General features: G+C 29.7%; 3 protein-coding genes and 1 long non-coding RNA gene across 5 annotated transcripts; 1 reads left to right on the top strand and 3 right to left on the bottom strand.

Annotated features, from left to right (window-relative positions):
* The first annotated feature begins 395 nt into the window (after nt 1–395).
* On the top strand, nt 396–12,848 carry LOC136998938 (uncharacterized). Its single transcript, XR_010889447.1, has 4 exons — nt 396–1,094; nt 7,917–7,967; nt 12,148–12,270; nt 12,344–12,848. It is a non-coding gene; the product is annotated as an uncharacterized lncRNA (long non-coding RNA).
* On the bottom strand, nt 1,101–6,923 carry LOC105673441 (esterase E4-like). Of its 2 annotated transcripts, XM_067352324.1 has the most exons (9): nt 6,690–6,923; nt 5,184–5,446; nt 4,479–4,759; nt 4,217–4,416; nt 3,858–4,054; nt 3,605–3,773; nt 2,971–3,167; nt 2,346–2,617; nt 1,102–2,041 (listed from the first exon to the last, which is right to left on the bottom strand). In XM_067352324.1, the coding sequence occupies exons 2-9, from the start codon at nt 5,400–5,402 to the stop codon at nt 1,849–1,851; spliced, it is 1,728 nt and encodes a 575-aa protein (XP_067208425.1). In that variant the 5' UTR covers nt 5,403–5,446; nt 6,690–6,923; the 3' UTR covers nt 1,102–1,848. The 2 variants fall into 2 exon arrangements, with proteins under 2 accessions (XP_012224497.2, XP_067208425.1); XM_012369074.2 differs by lacking the exon at nt 6,690–6,923 and having other exon boundaries at nt 1,101–2,041; nt 5,184–6,530.
* LOC105673442 (esterase E4-like) lies at nt 8,317–13,046 on the bottom strand. The gene is made up of 8 exons (XM_012369075.2): nt 12,828–13,046; nt 12,135–12,406; nt 11,875–12,074; nt 11,514–11,710; nt 11,250–11,418; nt 10,585–10,781; nt 9,979–10,265; nt 8,317–9,648 (listed from the first exon to the last, which is right to left on the bottom strand). The coding sequence occupies exons 1-8, from the start codon at nt 13,044–13,046 to the stop codon at nt 9,456–9,458; spliced, it is 1,734 nt and encodes a 577-aa protein (XP_012224498.2). The 3' UTR covers nt 8,317–9,455.
* Nucleotides 13,047–13,415: 369 nt separating this feature from the next.
* On the bottom strand, nt 13,416–18,219 carry LOC105673443 (uncharacterized). The gene is made up of 3 exons (XM_012369076.2): nt 17,399–18,219; nt 16,889–17,101; nt 13,416–16,683 (listed from the first exon to the last, which is right to left on the bottom strand). The coding sequence occupies exons 1-3, from the start codon at nt 17,537–17,539 to the stop codon at nt 16,285–16,287; spliced, it is 753 nt and encodes a 250-aa protein (XP_012224499.2). The 5' UTR covers nt 17,540–18,219; the 3' UTR covers nt 13,416–16,284.
* Nucleotides 18,220–18,355: the final 136 nt, after the last annotated feature.

The raw sequence follows: 18,355 nt of genomic DNA, 5'->3' as shown, positions 1-18,355 counted from the left end.
TTAAACAATACGCAGTTAGAAAATGTGTAGAGAACCACAAAAGAAAGAAACTTTTAACAAACGCATCAAGCCAGTATTGAAACATTGCGCATTTTCGACCAGTTTTAATAATATATTAAATATAATATATTTTACGTATTATAAAATAATATTCTGTTTTTTGCGTTTTAAATCTTAATTTCTATAAATAAATTTATATCACACAATTTGTGCGCCTTATTTTATAAACTCGTTAACGTTATCTGAGATAAGAATAAGTTTCGCGAAATTTTAATAAACTGAAATTAATTACTATCTTAAACAACGTTAATAAATAAAGAAGATTTTGAGAGTATAATAGGATAAAAAATATGATAGTAATTTATTTGTCAAAATTAAAATTATTTTGTAATGAATATGGTAACGTGAAAAATATTTCGTGTTGTTATTGTAGAGAGAGAGCAAGGCTTACCGTTTAAGAGTTTGTTTAGGTCACGCTGCTTACACATTCCATTCTTTCACTATCTCTTTTTATCCTACCATTATATGTTATCCTGTACTTCGCATTACCCATGTATCTCTTCTGCGCATGTTACCTTTTCTGCGCAAGTCCTTCAAATATCCTGCGCGTATCTTGTCCCTTACTAGTCGCACGGCGGGGCACTTGTACGGGTTTATATATCGAGTTATCCCTCCCCTTACTACTCTCACTATTTTCCCTTACAATTTTCCGTCTTCCTCCCCATTTTCCATCATTACCTGTTGCGTACATACTGTTCTGCGCAGAGTGCCGAACGAATTTCGTGCGACAAGCGATATTCGAATTATATCTTTGTCCTCATACGACAAAATCGCGTTGGGAATGTGTAAAATATCATGTGATTGTCATAATAAAATGCGTCATAATAAAAATCGGGAATGCCGTATAAAGAGTTGCACGACTTTCGTATTTATAAACAAACGCGTGCAAGTATTTAAAAAATTATCGGAAAAATTATTCGCGTCGCGATCGCGTGTGAGTGCTTTGAAAAACTGCGAGGGCTGCGAAAACTGTGAGGACTGAAAGGAAAAGGAGGCTCAGAATGAGTATCGAGCGCCGGCGGAGCAACTTTACGGTAAATAATAATTCATTTATTTGTTGAAAATGTTGTACACTAAAAGACTTAAAATATTTACATTAGTTAATATTCATCATTATTAGAATTTACTTACATATTTATTACTTTCTATTTTAATGATTAAACATTTTACAGTCGATCGGTGAGTCTAATTTGTCTTTTATTATTAAGATAATGGATCAAAGAATAGAGTAAAAATAAACTTTCAAGACACTTTGCAGACCGTATAATTTTTATCACTTTATAGTAATTATTTTAAAATTTTATTTTTATGTATTTTTTTAAAAATATTTTGAGTTTTACGTGCATTTATTTTTAAAAAACAAACTACTTATTCTTTTAATTGACTTAAATTAAATTTATTTATATGTTGCCAATATTAATATATGTATATTTAGAAAAGATATATGTTATCCTAGATTATAACTATAGAAATTATTAAAAAGTATGTTACATGTGACGGTTTTTTTGAAAGGTTAATATATACGACAGCTTTATGTGCAATAGTTTTATAGAAGATTTTTACAGAAATAGTGTACAACTTTTTTCATTGTTCTTTAGTCTCTTGGCGCCATTTTCTGATATCATACTTTTTTGTAGAAAGGATATATAATTGCTTGTTTTGAAAATTTAAATATATACGACAAATTTGTTTTAAATGTTTTAATATATACGACATAATATATACACGGTTTTTTGAAACGTTTATATATGACAATATTTTTGAAAGGTAAAACAATACTGTCTTGTTTTAGTTGTGACAAAAGTGGGTTTCGTTACTAGCAGACTCCATTCGATTTTCTAGACAGTCCCAAAATGACATTCTATTCGTTAGAAGTCCACTTTTCATGGAAGTATTCTTTCCGTCTATAACAAGAATATCTTCCAATGAATTTGTTGTTGTTGAATTCCACTGCAATTGCGTATTATTCGGAGTTGGATTTCTAAGAAAAATTTATTTGGCATTATTAGGAACATTTTTTACAGTTTTATCTTTTACATACATTTTTATCACAATTGTATAAGTATTACTTTATAGCAACAAAATTAAAATATTTCTTAATCAAATGAGTTTTTGATGCAAACATTCTAATATATTTTTATGAAGTATAAAAAGTTGTATTAACTAATACTTTAAAAAATAGTTTTACTAAAAAAAATGTGTGTGTGTGTGTGTGTGTGTGTGTGTGTGTGAATGCAGTTTTAAATTTATATATAGCATTAATTAGCAGAGATATTAGCACTTACCCAGATAATGCAAAATTATACCAAAGTGTGGTCATGAGATCAATCATATCGCTATCATCTTCGGATTTATTCTCGCCATTCCACTCTTCAAGCGGAAACAAATACTCCATTTCAGCCCCATGCGTTACTCCATAATCATTGGTGAAATCATCAAATTCTAAAGAGTTTCCTTTGTATGCGAAATAATAAAAATAGACTGGAGAAGTTTTATTAGCCACAAAGTCTCGCACAGCCCTATACGTGCCATGATTAAACCATGCATCACTGTACATCTAAAAAATCATATTAATGAGTCATTAGACTTATAGTGAAACAAAATATATTATAAAAATGATAATAATTTAAATATTATTAAATAAAATTGTGAGAATAATCAAGAGATCAATCGTGGTATGATTATAGTGACATCAAAGCAATCAAAATTTTAACATCCTCAAATTCGTAATGTACATCTTACTTGATTTAAATGTAAAATATATATTATTTAACATTTTATATTTTAACATAGATATCAAGATAATTATTCGCTATTTATTATTATTATTATTATTACTATTAATATTATTATAATTAATATAATATTAATATAATAATAATATTATTATTATTCATTATTTGAACTTACGTTGATCACATTGAACCTAGCTTCGTCAGATTCGTCAATGGTACTTTCATTGAAGTATTGTTTACGAATATCCTTGGTTATCTCATCAACAAATGTTTGGTTCGGAAACTGATACCTTTCCCAATATAATAAGGTTATAGGTGCAAGGTTCATGAATTCATCATTAATTATTTTTGTGTATCTCCGATAGTAAATAACTGAAAAGCATGGCACATGTCAATATTTCCCTATTTTATTGCTGACATTATTTATTATGTTATATATTAAATCTAAGAAGCAATATTTGATAATGTTTAGGTTGAAAAAATCAAAATAATTTTTTGAATTATAATGTTATAAATTGTGAAAGGTTAAACATAGTAAGTTGAGTTTATATGCTACATGGAAACAATTATAAGGATTTAAACATTTAACCATTTTTTAAGACTTTTATACTAATAAAATTTACCAATATAATTTATATTTGAAAGTGTTTGATAATATTTGAAAAACTGTCTTTAAAAAATTCATAATTATTTCTAAAAAAAAAAGCAAATAAGGAATATTCAACAAATGTCTTTGAGTTAAAATCCCGAAGTTTAGTAATTAGTATATTATATAGATACAATTTTAACGCTATTAGGGAGATCCTTACGTGGTGCTAACAAGGATCCTTCCTCCGAATCGATTCCCGTTATCCAAGGTACATCGGCAACGTGACCTTTTTGCACGGAAATTATAGGATCTTCAGTCAAGAAAGCACCAAAGTGTTCAGGTTCGATTACCGGTCTGAAAGGTACCAGGGGCGGGCAGATATCGAGAATCTGCGATAAGATATGAATAAACAAATTAAAAAAAATGTGTGAATTTAACATCTTTTGATATTTTGATGTATTAAATTTAATTACCCGAAACTTATGATAGGTAAGAGTGATCTCCATTGCGCTCTTTGTTCGCAAACATGCAATAAGTTCCGTGGAGTTCTCGGTTGTACAGTTTAAATAACTACCTAATATTTGGGCATTTGTTCTAGCAGATCCCAGTGGCATTAAAGCCCATGGGTTATAAAAGGTGCCGCTTTGCGTAATGGCGCGATGAAAAAGGCCTGTTTGAGATGGAATTGATACATTATAACAATATAAATATATAGCCGTACATATTTATTTTTTTGTTTTTAATTATATTTTATATTTTTTATATTAAATTATTTGTAGAGAAATTGGTGGAACTAGTGTGAAAGTTCTCAAAGATATTATGAAAGATTTACCTTTTGAAAGAGGACTGACCATATGATAGTGAACACTAGCACTGCCTGCACTTTGACCGACAATAGTTACAATCTTCGGATTACCATTAAAATAAACAATGTTTTCCTGCACCCATCGCAAAGCTTGCTGTTGATCCTTCAGTCCTAGATTTCCTGGACATTCCAAGTCCTCCGTGCTCAAAAAACCCAACGGTCCAACTCTAAAGTGAAGAAAATCGTTAGAATAAGAGAATCATTCTAACTTACTTAAAAGTTTTATTACCGATAATTCACAGTGACGAAAACAACATTGTGGTCCAGCAGATAGCCAGGTTTAGTGTAATTACTTTCACCATTAAGCCATCCACCACCGTGAATCCAAACCATAACTGGATATTGAGGGTAAGGTTCTTTTGTAATATTCGGTGTGTAAACATTTAAGTAAAGACAATCTTCGCCGCCATCAATTTTTCGCGTGTTGTAGAATAAATCTGTTTGTGTGCATATCCGCGAGAAATTCTCAGCTGATCGTATTCCATTCCAAGCGGATGATGGTTCTGGTGGCTATAAAAAAAGGACAGGCTTTAATATAAATATTAAAATTTAGATAACAAAAATAGTAGGTGTGGCAAGTGTAAAGTGAACATGTCATGTAATTACATAAGATAAACATTACTTTAAAAAATTGAAGGAAAGATTAATTTTTATTATATATTTGTCTTCATAATTTTTACTTTTATTTAATCGTTATTAATTAAGTGTTAACTATTATGTTAATATTTTGATATTTTTATTACAGATTAAAATTGATGTTTTCTCTCTGAAATATTTCATATATTTTCGACTTTGATCACTTGCATATAAAATAAAATATCTGTTTAAATTTTGATGCAAATTTGCGTTAAAAGATTTGATTAAATAGAAATTACGAAAAGTAAAATACTTGATATTTTGTTTATATATTTCACAATAAATAATAATTTTTCACCTTGAATCTAAGTTCTTCCACTGGCGGAGCGGCGTAGGGAATTCCTTGGAATGCATAAGTCTTATTATTCCATCTAGTCATTTTTATTGTACCCTCCAATGTGCCATTTCTTATTGTTACTCTAGGTGCCACATCGTTCCTTATAATATGCGCATCAACCGCAAAGAAATAGATCAAACAGCTCAGTCTGATCAATGCTTTATTAGAACACCACCACATTTTATAAATTCTTGCACTCTATAATCTCAGATTATTGGACAATCCTACAACAATTAGTAAACAGTATTTCAAACCGCAATACAAATTATAAAACTAATATGCCTGTTGCTGCCCAACATTTTGTACAAACGAGCTACTTTTTTTTAATAAAAAGCGACCTCGCAATCTACGTTGTACTAAGGAAAATTTATAATATTAAATATAAAATAATAATGTGATTTCAACATTTATTAAACATATCAATAGATATAAACAAGTGTCAAAATATAAAGAAATTAATAGAAACAAAATAAATATTAAAATTAGAAACACAAATTTTATAATAAAATAAAATAAAGTAAAAATCGAAATGTAAAGATCTATCAGAAAAACACGTCGTGATCGACTGGTTGTGCATCGAAACAGTATTTAGTTGCAAATAAAAAAGGATGAAAGATGATTTTTGAGATCTAATTATCCCTATAAGAGAATTTTATGAAAAAATGTGACCAACTTCGGCATATTTACTTTTCTACTATATTTATGAGAAATATTAGAAGTTGCTGCTACGTTGCTAGGCGATAAGAGATTCAGAATTTTCTGAATTATTTAATAAAACATGTATGTTTGCACAGACTATCATATACATACATGCTCTCTCGTATTCTTTCCGCGAGTTTATGCATTGCTAGAAAAATACAATCTTTGAATTTTTGCTTACGTTAATTGAATTGAATTTTTTTTATTTAAACAAGAATCACTGATAATAAAATTTTTAAATTGTGGTAGACAGAAAAATCAATGATTTTTACTGCGACTTACGTCCGGAATTGTTATGACTGTCTCAGGCGCCCTTACACTGAAATTCAATCGCGCGCCCCAACGTAAAGAAAAGAAAACAAAAAATGATCATATTTTTCTGGCCGCTGCGCGGTTAAAACGGAGTTTTGCAAGCAGACGGCATCGAGCCAGGCGAACCAAGTGGTCACAAATCGAGTGGTCAATTTTTACAAGTTCTTGGACACTTCAAAAATTATTGGCGTCTTTTACAATTTTGCGTCCCTCTAAATTTTGCACCCTATACTAAAGCGTACATTGTGTATGGTATACAATATAGTGATCAGTATGTGCACAAATATATAACAAGATTACTGATTCTTTCTCCTTAAAACTTTATGAAAATAAATTCCAAAATATTATTTAAATACTATTTGTCGATAATTTCTAATTAAAATACGGAAAACATATTACAAATATGTAGATGAAAACGTAGTTAGATAAAGAGATATAATTTTAAGAATTAATTACCTGATCGCCAAAATATACACGGCAATGAAGTAGCAGATGATCTGTCGAAGCAGGAAATCCTGCCGAGCAGATTGTTGGTGTTTTTTTTACTGCTGGAAGAAGAAGGAACTATCCTGAGCGAAAATACCCGGCTTCTTGGGAAACAGAAAGAATTTATCGCCAAGCTAAGCTTTTGATGAAACAAGTAGGACTGATGAACTCTTGGCAACGGGCAAAAGAAAACTGAGAACACATTTTTTGAGTCTCCTGATATCAGTCTCCAAACGGGACACATGGTCGTCAGGGCACACTTATACAACCTCGGACTAATCTAAGCGGAGAAAATGCAGGCTATTTGGAGAAGAAAAAGAAATATATCTTGCGGTGCTGCCTTATTCTAGCGTTAAAAAGATTTTGGGGCCGTATCTTTCTTAAGTCCACGAATCTGAGTAAAATGAGGGTTAACAACCTATGTACAGCTTTGCGGAAAACGATGGGCTTTGTCTTACAGGCTAAACTGCAACACAGATGGGGAGTAACAGAAGAACTCTTAAATTTATGACATATGAGACAGCTCTCCTACAGTTTTCCGCCTTCCTCCCCTTTTCCATCATTACCTGTTGCGTTTTCCATCATATTGTTTTACGCAGAGTGTTGAGAAAGTATTTCGTGCGATAAGCGATATTCGAATTATACTTTTGTCCTCATACGACAAAATCGCGTTGAAAGTGTGTAAAATACCGTGTAATTGTCGCAATAAAATGCGTCGTAATAAAAATCGGGAGCGCCGTTTAAAGGGTCGCACAACTTTCGTATTTAAAAACGCACGCGTGCAAGCATTTAAAAAAATTATCGGGAAACTTACTCGCGTTGCGATCGCGTGTGAGTGCTTTGAAAAACTGCGAGGGCTGCGAAAATTGTGAGGACTGAGAGGAGAAGGAGGCTCAAGAGTATCGGGCGCCGGCGGAGCAACTTTACGATAAATAATAATTTATTTATTTGTTGAAAATGTTGTACACACACACACATTAAAAGACTTAAAATATTTACATTAATTAATATTCATTATTATTAGAATTTATTCACATATTAATTATTTTTTATTTTAATAATCAAACATTTTACAATTATTCTTTTATTCCATATTGGCTTACAAAAAGAATTAAAAGTTTAATGTACTCAATTATGATTTGATTAATATTCATTATGAACGCAATTATAATCTTGATTTATTTTCGTATTTTGCAGATCAACTATGCAGATCAACAGAACGACAATTTCGCTGCTGCGCATCAATCGGTGAGTCTAATTTGTCTTTTATTATTAAAATAATGGATCAAGGATAGAATAAAAATAAACTTTTGAGACACTTTGCAGTCCGTATAATTTTTATCACTTTATTACCGTAGTATTACCTAGTAATTATATCAAAATTTTATTTTTATGTATTTTTTTCAAATATTTTGAGTTTTACGTGCATTTATTTTTAAAAAACGAAGTACTCATTCTATTAATTAACTTAAATTAAATTTATTTATATGTTGCCAATATTAATATATGTATATTTAGAAAAGATATATGTTATATTAGATTATAATCATAAAAATCATTAAAAAATATGTAACCTGCTAAATGCGTTGTGCATTAAAAAAAGCAAAGTGTTTCTAATTTTGATTGAGCTCAAACAACTTTCATCGGCTAATAGCTTTTCGAATCAATATATACCAAATATTAATCATATGATATTAAAAATATAATCATACACAAGAGTACTTTAAATAAAAATATGAAAAGTACACTATTTCTTCGATTCAATGTGTTAAATCAGAGAATTAGTTGCAACTTTCGGCTTAATTTTCTGATTGACGCCCACTGTCCTCTTCTTGCCGCTCGCATGCTAACAACGAGTCATCAAACGCGCTAACAACGCCCATAAGTAAGGTGCGCGATACTCAGCCTCAGGAATGTCCATATCACAAATGCAACAAGATAATAAATATGGGATGAATATAGATTTCCACATCACCTGTGAGATACCATTTTGAACACCTTTTTTTAACAATAGTACCTCACGGGTGTGGAAATCTATATTTATTTATATTATTTTTAATTCTTTTATTTATGTATTTTTTTCATAATATATATAGTATATGTAATAACATATATAGTATAAATAGTATAGTACATGTAAAATATGGTAAAATATAATATATAATATAGTTAATTATGTATATACGACAGCTTTTATTGACAGGTTTAAATATATATATGTGAGGGTTTTTTTTGAAAGGTTAATAAACAACAGCTTTATGTGCAAGAGTTTTATAAAAGAGTTTTATAGAAATAGTGTACAACTTTTTTCATTGTTCTTTAGTCCCTTGGTGCCATTTTCTGATATCATACTTTTTTGTCGAAAGGATATATAATTGCTTGTTTTGAAAATTTTAATTTATACAACAGGTTTTTTTGAAATGTTTTAATATATACGACAGTTTTTTTGAAAAGTTTAATATACTAGAACAATACAGGCGCACGCTACGCGCGCGCACTTATTATGGTAATTTAATAATTATAAAATCTAAATCTTTTAATAAAATTTTTTTTATTTTAAATAATCGTGAAAATAACCTTCGCTCTCAAAGTATCAACTGCCAAATCGCGATAATCAATCAGCGTCGCGGAAAAGCATCAACAATACTTTCGATACATTCGAGTATCGATCTTACATTCTTTTTTTAAGAGTGAATACGACAATTTTTTTAAAAGATAAAACAATATTGTCTTGTTTTAATTGTGACAAAAGTGGGTTTCGTTACTAGCAGACTCCATTCGATTTTCTAGACAGTCCCAAAATGACATTCTTTTCGTTAGAAGTCCACTTTTCATGGAACTATTCTTTCCGTCTATAACAAACATATCTTCCAATGAATTTGATTTTGTGGAATTCCACTGCAATTGCGTATTATTCGGCGTTGGATTTCTAAGAAAAATTTATTTAGCATTATTAGGGACATTTTTTACAGTTTTATCTTTTATATACATTTTTATCACAATTGTATGAGTATTACTTTACAACAACAAAATTAAAATATCTCTTAAACAAATGAGTTTTTGATGCAAACATTCTAATATATTTTTATCAAGTATAAAAAGTTGTATTAACTAATACTTTATAAAATATATAAATTTATTTTTAAAAAATGTGTGTGTGTGTGTGTGTGTGTGTGTGTGTGTGTGTGTGTGTTGAGTGAGTGTGAATGCAGTTTTAAATTTATGTATAGCATTAATTAGCAGAGATATTAGCACTTACCCAGATAATGCAAAATTATACCAAAGTGTGGTCATGAGATCAATCATATCCTTATCATCTTTGGATTTATTCTGGTAAGGGACAACATTTCTATTCCTATTTTTAGGGGGAAATAAATACTCCATTTCAGCCCCATGCGTTACTCCATAATCTTTAGTGGAATTACCAAATCTTAAAGAGTTTCCTTTGTATGTAAAATAATAAAAATAGACTGGAGAAGTTTTGTTAGCCACAAAGTCTCGCACAGCCCTATACGTGCCATAATTAAACCATGCATCACTGTACATCTAAAAAATCACATTAATGAGTCATTAGATTTATAGTGAAACAAAATATATTATAAAAATAATAATAATTTAAATATTATTAAAAAAAATTGTGGGAATAATCAAGAGATTAATCGTGATATGATTATAGTGACATCAAAGCAATCAAAATTTTAACATCCTCAAATTTGTAACATACATCTTAATTGATTTAAATGTAAAATATATATATTTTAAAATTTTATATTTTAACATAGATATCAAGTTAATTATTTGCTATTTATAATTATTATTATTACTATTATTAATATTATTATTATTATTCATTATTTGAACTTACGTTGATCATATTGAACGTGGCTTCTTTGGATTCGTCGATGTTACTTTGATTGAAGTATTGTTTATGGATATCATTGGTTATCTCATTAACAAAATTTTGGTTTGGAAACTGATATCTTATCTGATGAAATAAGGTTACAGGTGCTAATTTCATGAATTCATTATTAAGTATTTCTGTGAAATTCCAATTGTAAATAGCTGAAAAGCGTGGCACATGTTAATATTTCCCTATTTTATTGCTGACATTATTTGCTATAAGTTATATATTAAATCTAAGAAGCAATATTTGATAATGTTTAGGTTAAAAAAATCGAAATAATTTATTGAATTATAATGTAATGAATTGTTAAAGATTAAGCATAGTAAATTGAGTTTATATGCTATATGGAAACACATTTAAGGATTTAAACATTTTAACATTTTTTAAGAGTTTTATATTAATAAGATTTACCAAAATAATTTATAAGTAAAAGTGTTTCATAATATTTTAAAAACTGTCTTTAAAAAATTATTAATTATAAATTATAAATAAAAATAATTATTTCTAAGAAAAAAAGCAAATGAGGAATATTCAACAAATGTGATTGAGTTAAAATCCCGAAGTTTAGTTATTAGTATATTATATGGATACGATTTTAACGCTATTTTAACGCGAGAGATCCTTACATGATGTAAACAAGGATCCTTCCTCCGAATTGATTCCCGTTATCCAAGGTACATCGGCAATGTGACCTTTTTGCACGGAAATTGTAGGATCTTCAGTCAAAAATGCACCTAAGTGTTCAGGTTCGATTACCGGAACGAAAGGTATCAGGTGCGGGCAGATATCCAGAATCTACGATAAGATATAGATAAATAAATTAATGCAATTTAAAAAAAAATGTGTGAATTTAACATCTTCCAATATTTTGATGTATTTAATTTAATTACCTTAAAACCACTAAAGGTAGCAGTAATATTCCTTGCGCTCTTTGTTCGCAAACATGCAATAAGTTCCGTGGAGTTCTCGGTTGTACAGTTTAAATAACAACCTAATATTTTGGTATTGCTATTAGCAGATCCCGGTGGCATTAAAGCCCATGGGTTATAAAAGGTGCCGCTTTGCGTAATGGCGCGATGAAAAAGGCCTGTTTGCGATGGGATTAATACATTATAACAATATAAATATATATTGCCGTACATATTTATTTTTTTGTTTTCGATTATATTTTATACATTTTGTATTTAACTATTTGTAAAAAAATTGGTGGAACTAATGTGAAAGTTTTAAAAGAGATTATGAAAGATTTACCTTTTGAAAGAGGACTGACCATATGATAGTGAACACTAGCACTGCCTGCACTTTGACCGAAGATAGTTACACTCGTCGGATCACCATTGAAATAAGCAATGTTCTCCTGCACCCATCGCAAAGCTTGCTGTTGATCCTTCAGTCCTAGATTTCCTGGACATTCCAAGTCCTCCGTGCTCAAGAAACCCAACGGTCCAAGTCTAATGTGAAGAAAATCGTTAGAATGAGAGAATCATTCCGTTACTCAAAATTTTTATTACCGATAATTCACAGTGACGAGAACAACATTGTGGTCCAGCAGATAGTGAGGTTGACGAGAATTACCTTCACCACTCAACCATCCACCACCGTGAAAAAAAACCATAACTGGATATTCAGGATGTATTTTAATACTCGGTGTGTAGACATTTAAGTAAAGACAATCTTCGTCTTCATCATATTTTATTTCATAGAATAAATCTATTTGTAGGCATATCCGCGAAACACGCACGGCTGATCGTGTTCCATTCCAAGCGGATGGTGGTTCTGGTGGCTATAAAAAAAGGACAGGCTTTAATATAAATATTAAAATTTAGGTAACAAAAAGAGTAGGTGTGGCAAGTGTAAAGTGAACATGTCATGTAATTACATAAGATAAACATTACTTTAGAAAATTGAAGGTAAAGTTAATTTTTATTATATATTTGTCTTCATAATTTTTACTTTTATTTAATCGTTATTAATCAAGTGTTAACTATTATGTTAATATTTTGATATTTTTACAGATTAAAATTGATTTCTTTTCTCTAAAATATTTCATATATTTTCGACTTTGATCACTTGCATATAAAATAAAATATCTGTTTAAATTTTGGTGCAAATTTGCGTTAAAAAATTTGATTGAATAGAAACTACGAAAAGTAATATACTTGATATTTTGTTTATATATTTTACAATAAATAATAATTTTTTACCTTGAATCTAAGATCTCCAACTGGCGGAGCGGCGTAGGGAATTCCTTGGTATGCATGTATCTCATTATTCGATTTACTCATCATTATTTTACCCTCCAATGAGCCATTTGATATTTTTACTGTAGGTGCCCTATAGATCCCCATAGTATGCGCGTTAAGCGCAAAGAAGTAGATCAAGCAGCTCAGTCCGATCAATGTTTTATTAGAATACCGCCACATTTTATAAATTCTTGCACTTTATAATCTCAGATTATTGAACAATCCTACAACAATTTGTAAACAGTAACAAATCGCAACACAGATTATAAAACTAATATGCCTGTTGCTGCCCAACCTTTTTGTACAAACAAGCTACTTTTTTTTGATAAATCGACCTCGCGATCTACGTTGTACTAAGGAAAAACTATAATATTAAATATAAAATTATAATGTGATTTCAACATATATTAAACATATCAATAAATATAAACAAAGTGTCAAAATATAAAGAAATTAATAGAAACAAAATAAATATTAAAATTTGATACACAAATTTTATAATAAAATTAAATAAAGTAAAAATCAAAATGCAAAGATCTATCAAAAAAACACGTCGCCATCGACTGTTTGTGCATCCCCGGGTCGAAATTCTGCTCTTATTTGCGACTTCAATGTTTAGTCTAACACTTACTTTCGACCAAAATGTTCAATCTAACACTAATTTGATATTTAAAGCAGTCACATCACCCTATTTTGAACCTATTTAACCTCTGACTCTACCGAAACTCCTCTTTTAAACTTCATAGTGGGAAACAGTTTGTTTACTGTCTATTTGAGATACAAAGTAGGAGCAAATACAATACAATACATATATATTCTTACATCAATGAAACCTATCAAAATCCTCCAGAATCCGTAAACGTGAAAAAAGTGAGGTTGAAATTAGGAATAAAATTTCGACTCGGGTCCCTGTAATATGCAGTACACATGTAAAGTAAAACAGTATTTAGTTGTAAATAGAAAAGGATAAAGGATGATTTTGGTTGCATAAGCAAATTTTCGGTTAATACAAGAAAATTTTCGAAATCTAATTATTATTATAACGGAATTTCATAAAAAATGTGACCAACTCCGGCACATTTACTTCTCTACGATATTTATGCGTGAGAAATATTAAAAACTGCTGCTATGCTGCTAGGCGATAAGAGGTTCAGAATTTTCTGAAATATTTTATAAAACATGTACATATGTTTGCACAGACTCTCATATACATACACGCTGTCACGTATTTTTTCCGCAAGTGTATGCATTGCTAAAACAAAGTATCTTTGAATTTTCGCTTACGTTAATTGAATTGAATTTTTTTTTCATTTGAACATGAATCACTGGTAATAAGATTTTTGAATTGTGGTAGACAGAGAAATCGATGATTTTTACTGCAATTTACGTCCGGAATCGTTACGACTGTCTCAGGCGCCCCTACGCTGAAATTCAATCGCGCGCCCCAACGCAAAGAAAAGAAAACAAGAAATGATCATATTCTTCTTGCCGCTACGCGGTTAAAACAAAGTTTTACAAGCAGGCAGCATCGAGCCGGGCGAACCAAGTGGTCACAAACCGAGTGGTCAATTTTTACAAGTTCTTGGACACTTCAAAAATTATTGGCGTCTTTTACAATTTTGCGTCCCTCTAAATTTTGCACCCTATACTGAAGCGTACATTGCGTATGGTATACAATATAGTGATCAGTATGTGCACAAATATATAACAAGATTACTGATTTTTTCTCCTTAAAACTTTATTGAAAATAAAGTTATTAAAAAAATTATATATTATATTATTAAAAAAATATATCTTCAAGCAATAAACTTTTGATCTAAATTCCAAAATATTATTTAAATACTATTTATCGATAATTTCTAAATAAAATACGGAGAACAGATTACGAATATGTAGATGGAAACGTAGATGGATAAAGAGATAATTTTATGAATTAATTACCTGATCGCCAAGATATACACGGCAATGAAGTAGCAGATGATCTGTCGAAGCAGAAAACCCTGCCGAGCAAATTGCCGGTGTTTTCTTTACTGCTGGAAGAAGAAGGAACTATCCTGAGCAAAATACCCGGCTTCCTGGGAAACAGAAAGGATTGACGACCAAGCTAAGCTCTTGATGAAACAAATAGGACTGATAAATTCTTGGCAACGGGCAAAAGAAAACTGAGAACAAGTCTCCTGAGTTTCCTGAGATCAGCCTCCAAACGGAACACATGGCCGTCAGGGCTCACTTAGTATATAATCTCGGATTACTCTAAGCGGAAAAAATGCAGGCTATGTGGAAAGGGAAAATGCGATGTATTTTGTGTTGCCTTATTTTAGTTAAAAAGATCTTGGTGCCATGTTTCTTAAGTCTATGAATCTGAGTAAAATGAGGGTCAACGCCCTATATACAGCTTGACGGAAAACAATGGACTTTATCTGACAGGCTAAATTTCAACGCAGATAAGGAGTAATAGAAGAACTCTTAAATTTATGACATGGAACAGCTCTCTAGCCCCATCCGGTTTTCACTACTACAGTTACAAAAAAATTCTTCAAAAATTAAGAAACTGTTACATATTTTTCGACGCATAATACAATATTCTGTAGTTTGTAAACCGAATATAAATTTTTAAAGTACAAATGTAGAAAAAATAAATTACCCATTTTTTTTCACAAAAAAACAATGTTGGCTAGATAAAAATTTTATACAATTGTATTTTTAAAACTATTATTATTTTTTTGGACAAAACAGTTAAATATCTAAATAAAAATTTACGATTATTTTAATTTTTTAGAATCACAAAATGTATTAATAAATATTTTATCACGCATTATTCGCAAATTAAAACGTATCCACAACTGCTGATTGAGAATGCTGAGCTGTGTAAGAAAAATATAGTCGATATACTAACAATTAATTATAGTTTTGAATAATTTTATATTTTTAATATGCTGCAACTAGTAACTCCAAAATTTATCCTAATAAAATAAAAGAAAGAATTAGATCTTGCATTGTAACACTCGCGAAGTGTAAACGAAATATTAATTAATCTTTACATGTTATAATTTAATTTATCAAAATTCTTTTAAACACTTTGCAGCCATTACGCTTGCTTGTTCAAAAATGTTGATTCCAGTTGAAATTTTTCAACAGCGCACTTCAATGTTGTTGTTATTGCGCGGACCGCAAAATATTTAGTATTATATTTATAGACATTCGAGTATTTCTGTACATTGCTATGTAGTCAGTAAACTGCTTATATCTATTATGTATTTTCATAGAAAATACAAAAAAGTAATTAAATTTTCTACGTTATTTGCTAAAGAACATTAAAGAAATTGTCTCTCTTAAGGATTGTTGGCAAGACAGCTATTTTGCCTGTTTTTACATTAACATATGATATTAGTTTATCAACACACAGTATTTAATATTTCTATAATTTACTAATTGATTTTTGAAAAGGTATTTGCATTCCCATAAAAGCGGCTGAATAATTTCCTTTGCCGGGATCATCGAATACGATTTGATTGTCGACGACCCATCGACTGTAGCGAATTTCTGAGACGAGACGAAATCCTAATTTCAGTGCTAATGATTGACTGAGACCTGACGTAAAAACGCCACCGATTGCTGGCATGTCAAGCGTAGGTGCAACATCAATGCAAGTTTTTAAAAGAGCCATGCCGACACCCTTTTGTTGATAAGACGGATGAACGCAGAGGATATGAACTCGAAAATACATGTCGCACTCGAGCTCCTTGTATGCGTTCGTCTGCTTTATTAAAGTGTTGATCAAATACATGATTTTCTTTAGCGAATTTCCCTCGAAATTCTAAACCAAATTGAATATATGTTAAATTATATAATATATTTAATAAATTTAATATAATAGATTATAATAAATCCCTTTTTTATGTAAAATGTTCTATTATGCTATTATAATGCCACATTAAAATTAAATTTAAAAAATCTTCTCGCAAACTTATAGCAAACTTTTAAAGTTTGAAACATTTGTTTTTATAAGATAACACACGTACTTGTACTCGATTATACGTGTCGGTTTTATCCAAGTCGCTACTTATTCGCGTAACAGCAATTCCAATGACACGCCCTGATGCTAAACTGAGTGCGACCAAACTGGTGGTGTCCTTTATCCATGTCCTTATAAGATTTAAATACGCATTGACAGATTCCTGATTCTGTAGCAAGAAAGCCGCCTTGCACATTGGTTCCTCTTTGAAATAATGATGCTATATAAGGATAAAAATCTTTCATTTTCAAAACATTATGCCACAAAACATTGATCTTTTATTTCCACATTATTTTAGAATATTAATAAAATAAAGTATAAGCAAAGTCGACTGCAATTTTTTCTACGCTTCTGTATTTTATTCGTTTTAGTCTTTAGAAGAAAAGAAAGTAGGTCAATTAAGAATCCTATGATCCGTAACAAAATTTAAGAAAAAAATTCTTTGGTTCGAAAAGGTGCTGTTTGGCTGATTATATATTATTTAATTGTGTTAAATAAAAAGTATGCAAAAGAGAACTTTTATCAGGCGCAGAACTTCTTCGTACTGCGCTTCCTTGAGATCCTGAATTTTACATATCGCCGGTGAATCCCATATTAGAGGCATAAGCATTTTTACTTCCATCTCGACTGTAAATTCGTCCTTCTTTTTCTCATCCATGATCAGATGCGTTGGTACTCCACATTTAAATTCACATTAACTTGTCACGTTTGCAATAGTAATTTTTAATTAACTAATAATAGATATTCAATTTCGATGCGTCAACGTATTCTGTCAATCTACAATTTGAAGTAAGGTAAAACATTTGTTCTTTTTAATCGTTTGTTTTTACATTAATAACAAATTAATAATAAAATTGTATGAATATTTTAAGTTTAATTATAATTATACATTAAATATTTCGTTAAATTTTAAAAAGTCATATTTGAATAAAAGTAAATATTATACAGTAAAAAAGATGTATTTTTTCTAATTACTTCTTCTGTCTTTTTAATTAAATATTATTAATGTAATAACAACATATATGATATGAAATTATTACCTTTTTGCATAGAATTTATTGTATCAGTTACTTTTACCGTTATTTTTACCTATAAAAAAATAGTATCTATTAATGAATCATATTTTTTTATTATAACAGCAAAAAAACAGCAGTAATAGTAACCGATATTATATAATACCATACAAAATAAAAGAGCAATAATCTTATTTAACTTATTATAAATTTTGTAATTAAGTTAATAAAGTTTAATTTATAAAAAACCATCTATGATTTGTATTGCAGTTAAAAAATAAGGTAAAATAATTTTGTATTATATTAAAAATAAAAAAAAATTTTTTAAATAAAGTTCTGTACATATTATTCTATAACTTGCATTTTATTGCCAATCGTATCGTAATAGTCATTTTTGTTAAGATTAAGTTAAGTAAATGCAAAAATTTTTATAGGTTTTGTGATAAAAAAATAAAAGCAAA

The sequence above is a fragment of the Linepithema humile genome, chromosome 3, assembly GCF_040581485.1.
Source record: "Linepithema humile isolate Giens D197 chromosome 3, Lhum_UNIL_v1.0, whole genome shotgun sequence".
Classification (NCBI taxonomy): domain Eukaryota; kingdom Metazoa; phylum Arthropoda; class Insecta; order Hymenoptera; family Formicidae; genus Linepithema; species Linepithema humile.
This window is presented reverse-complemented; position numbering and strand designations above follow the sequence as displayed.

What these genes read in the sequence shown, in the direction of transcription:
- LOC105673441 (XM_067352324.1), bottom strand. Translation starts at nt 5,402, where the DNA reads ATGTGGTGGTGTTCTAATAAAGCATTGATCAGACTGAGCTGTTTGATC. An exon ending in TTCGTCACTGTGAATTATCG is followed by an intron (nt 4,417 to 4,478) that starts GTAATAAAACTT and finishes TCTTCACTTTAG; the next exon opens with AGTTGGACCGTTGGGTTTTT. An exon ending in TTACCTATCATAAGTTTCGG is followed by an intron (nt 3,774 to 3,857) that starts GTAATTAAATTT and finishes ATCTTATCGCAG; the next exon opens with ATTCTCGATATCTGCCCGCC.
- LOC105673442 (XM_012369075.2), bottom strand. Translation starts at nt 13,046, where the DNA reads ATGTGGCGGTATTCTAATAAAACATTGATCGGACTGAGCTGCTTGATC. An exon ending in CTCGTCACTGTGAATTATCG is followed by an intron (nt 12,075 to 12,134) that starts GTAATAAAAATT and finishes TCTTCACATTAG; the next exon opens with ACTTGGACCGTTGGGTTTCT. An exon ending in CTACCTTTAGTGGTTTTAAG is followed by an intron (nt 11,419 to 11,513) that starts GTAATTAAATTA and finishes ATCTTATCGTAG; the next exon opens with ATTCTGGATATCTGCCCGCA.
- LOC105673443 (XM_012369076.2), bottom strand. Translation starts at nt 17,539, where the DNA reads ATGGATGAGAAAAAGAAGGACGAATTTACAGTCGAGATGGAAGTAAAA. An exon ending in AAGTTCTGCGCCTGATAAAA is followed by an intron (nt 17,102 to 17,398) that starts GTTCTCTTTTGC and finishes ATCCTTATATAG; the next exon opens with CATCATTATTTCAAAGAGGA. An exon ending in ACACGTATAATCGAGTACAA is followed by an intron (nt 16,684 to 16,888) that starts GTACGTGTGTTA and finishes AATTTGGTTTAG; the next exon opens with AATTTCGAGGGAAATTCGCT.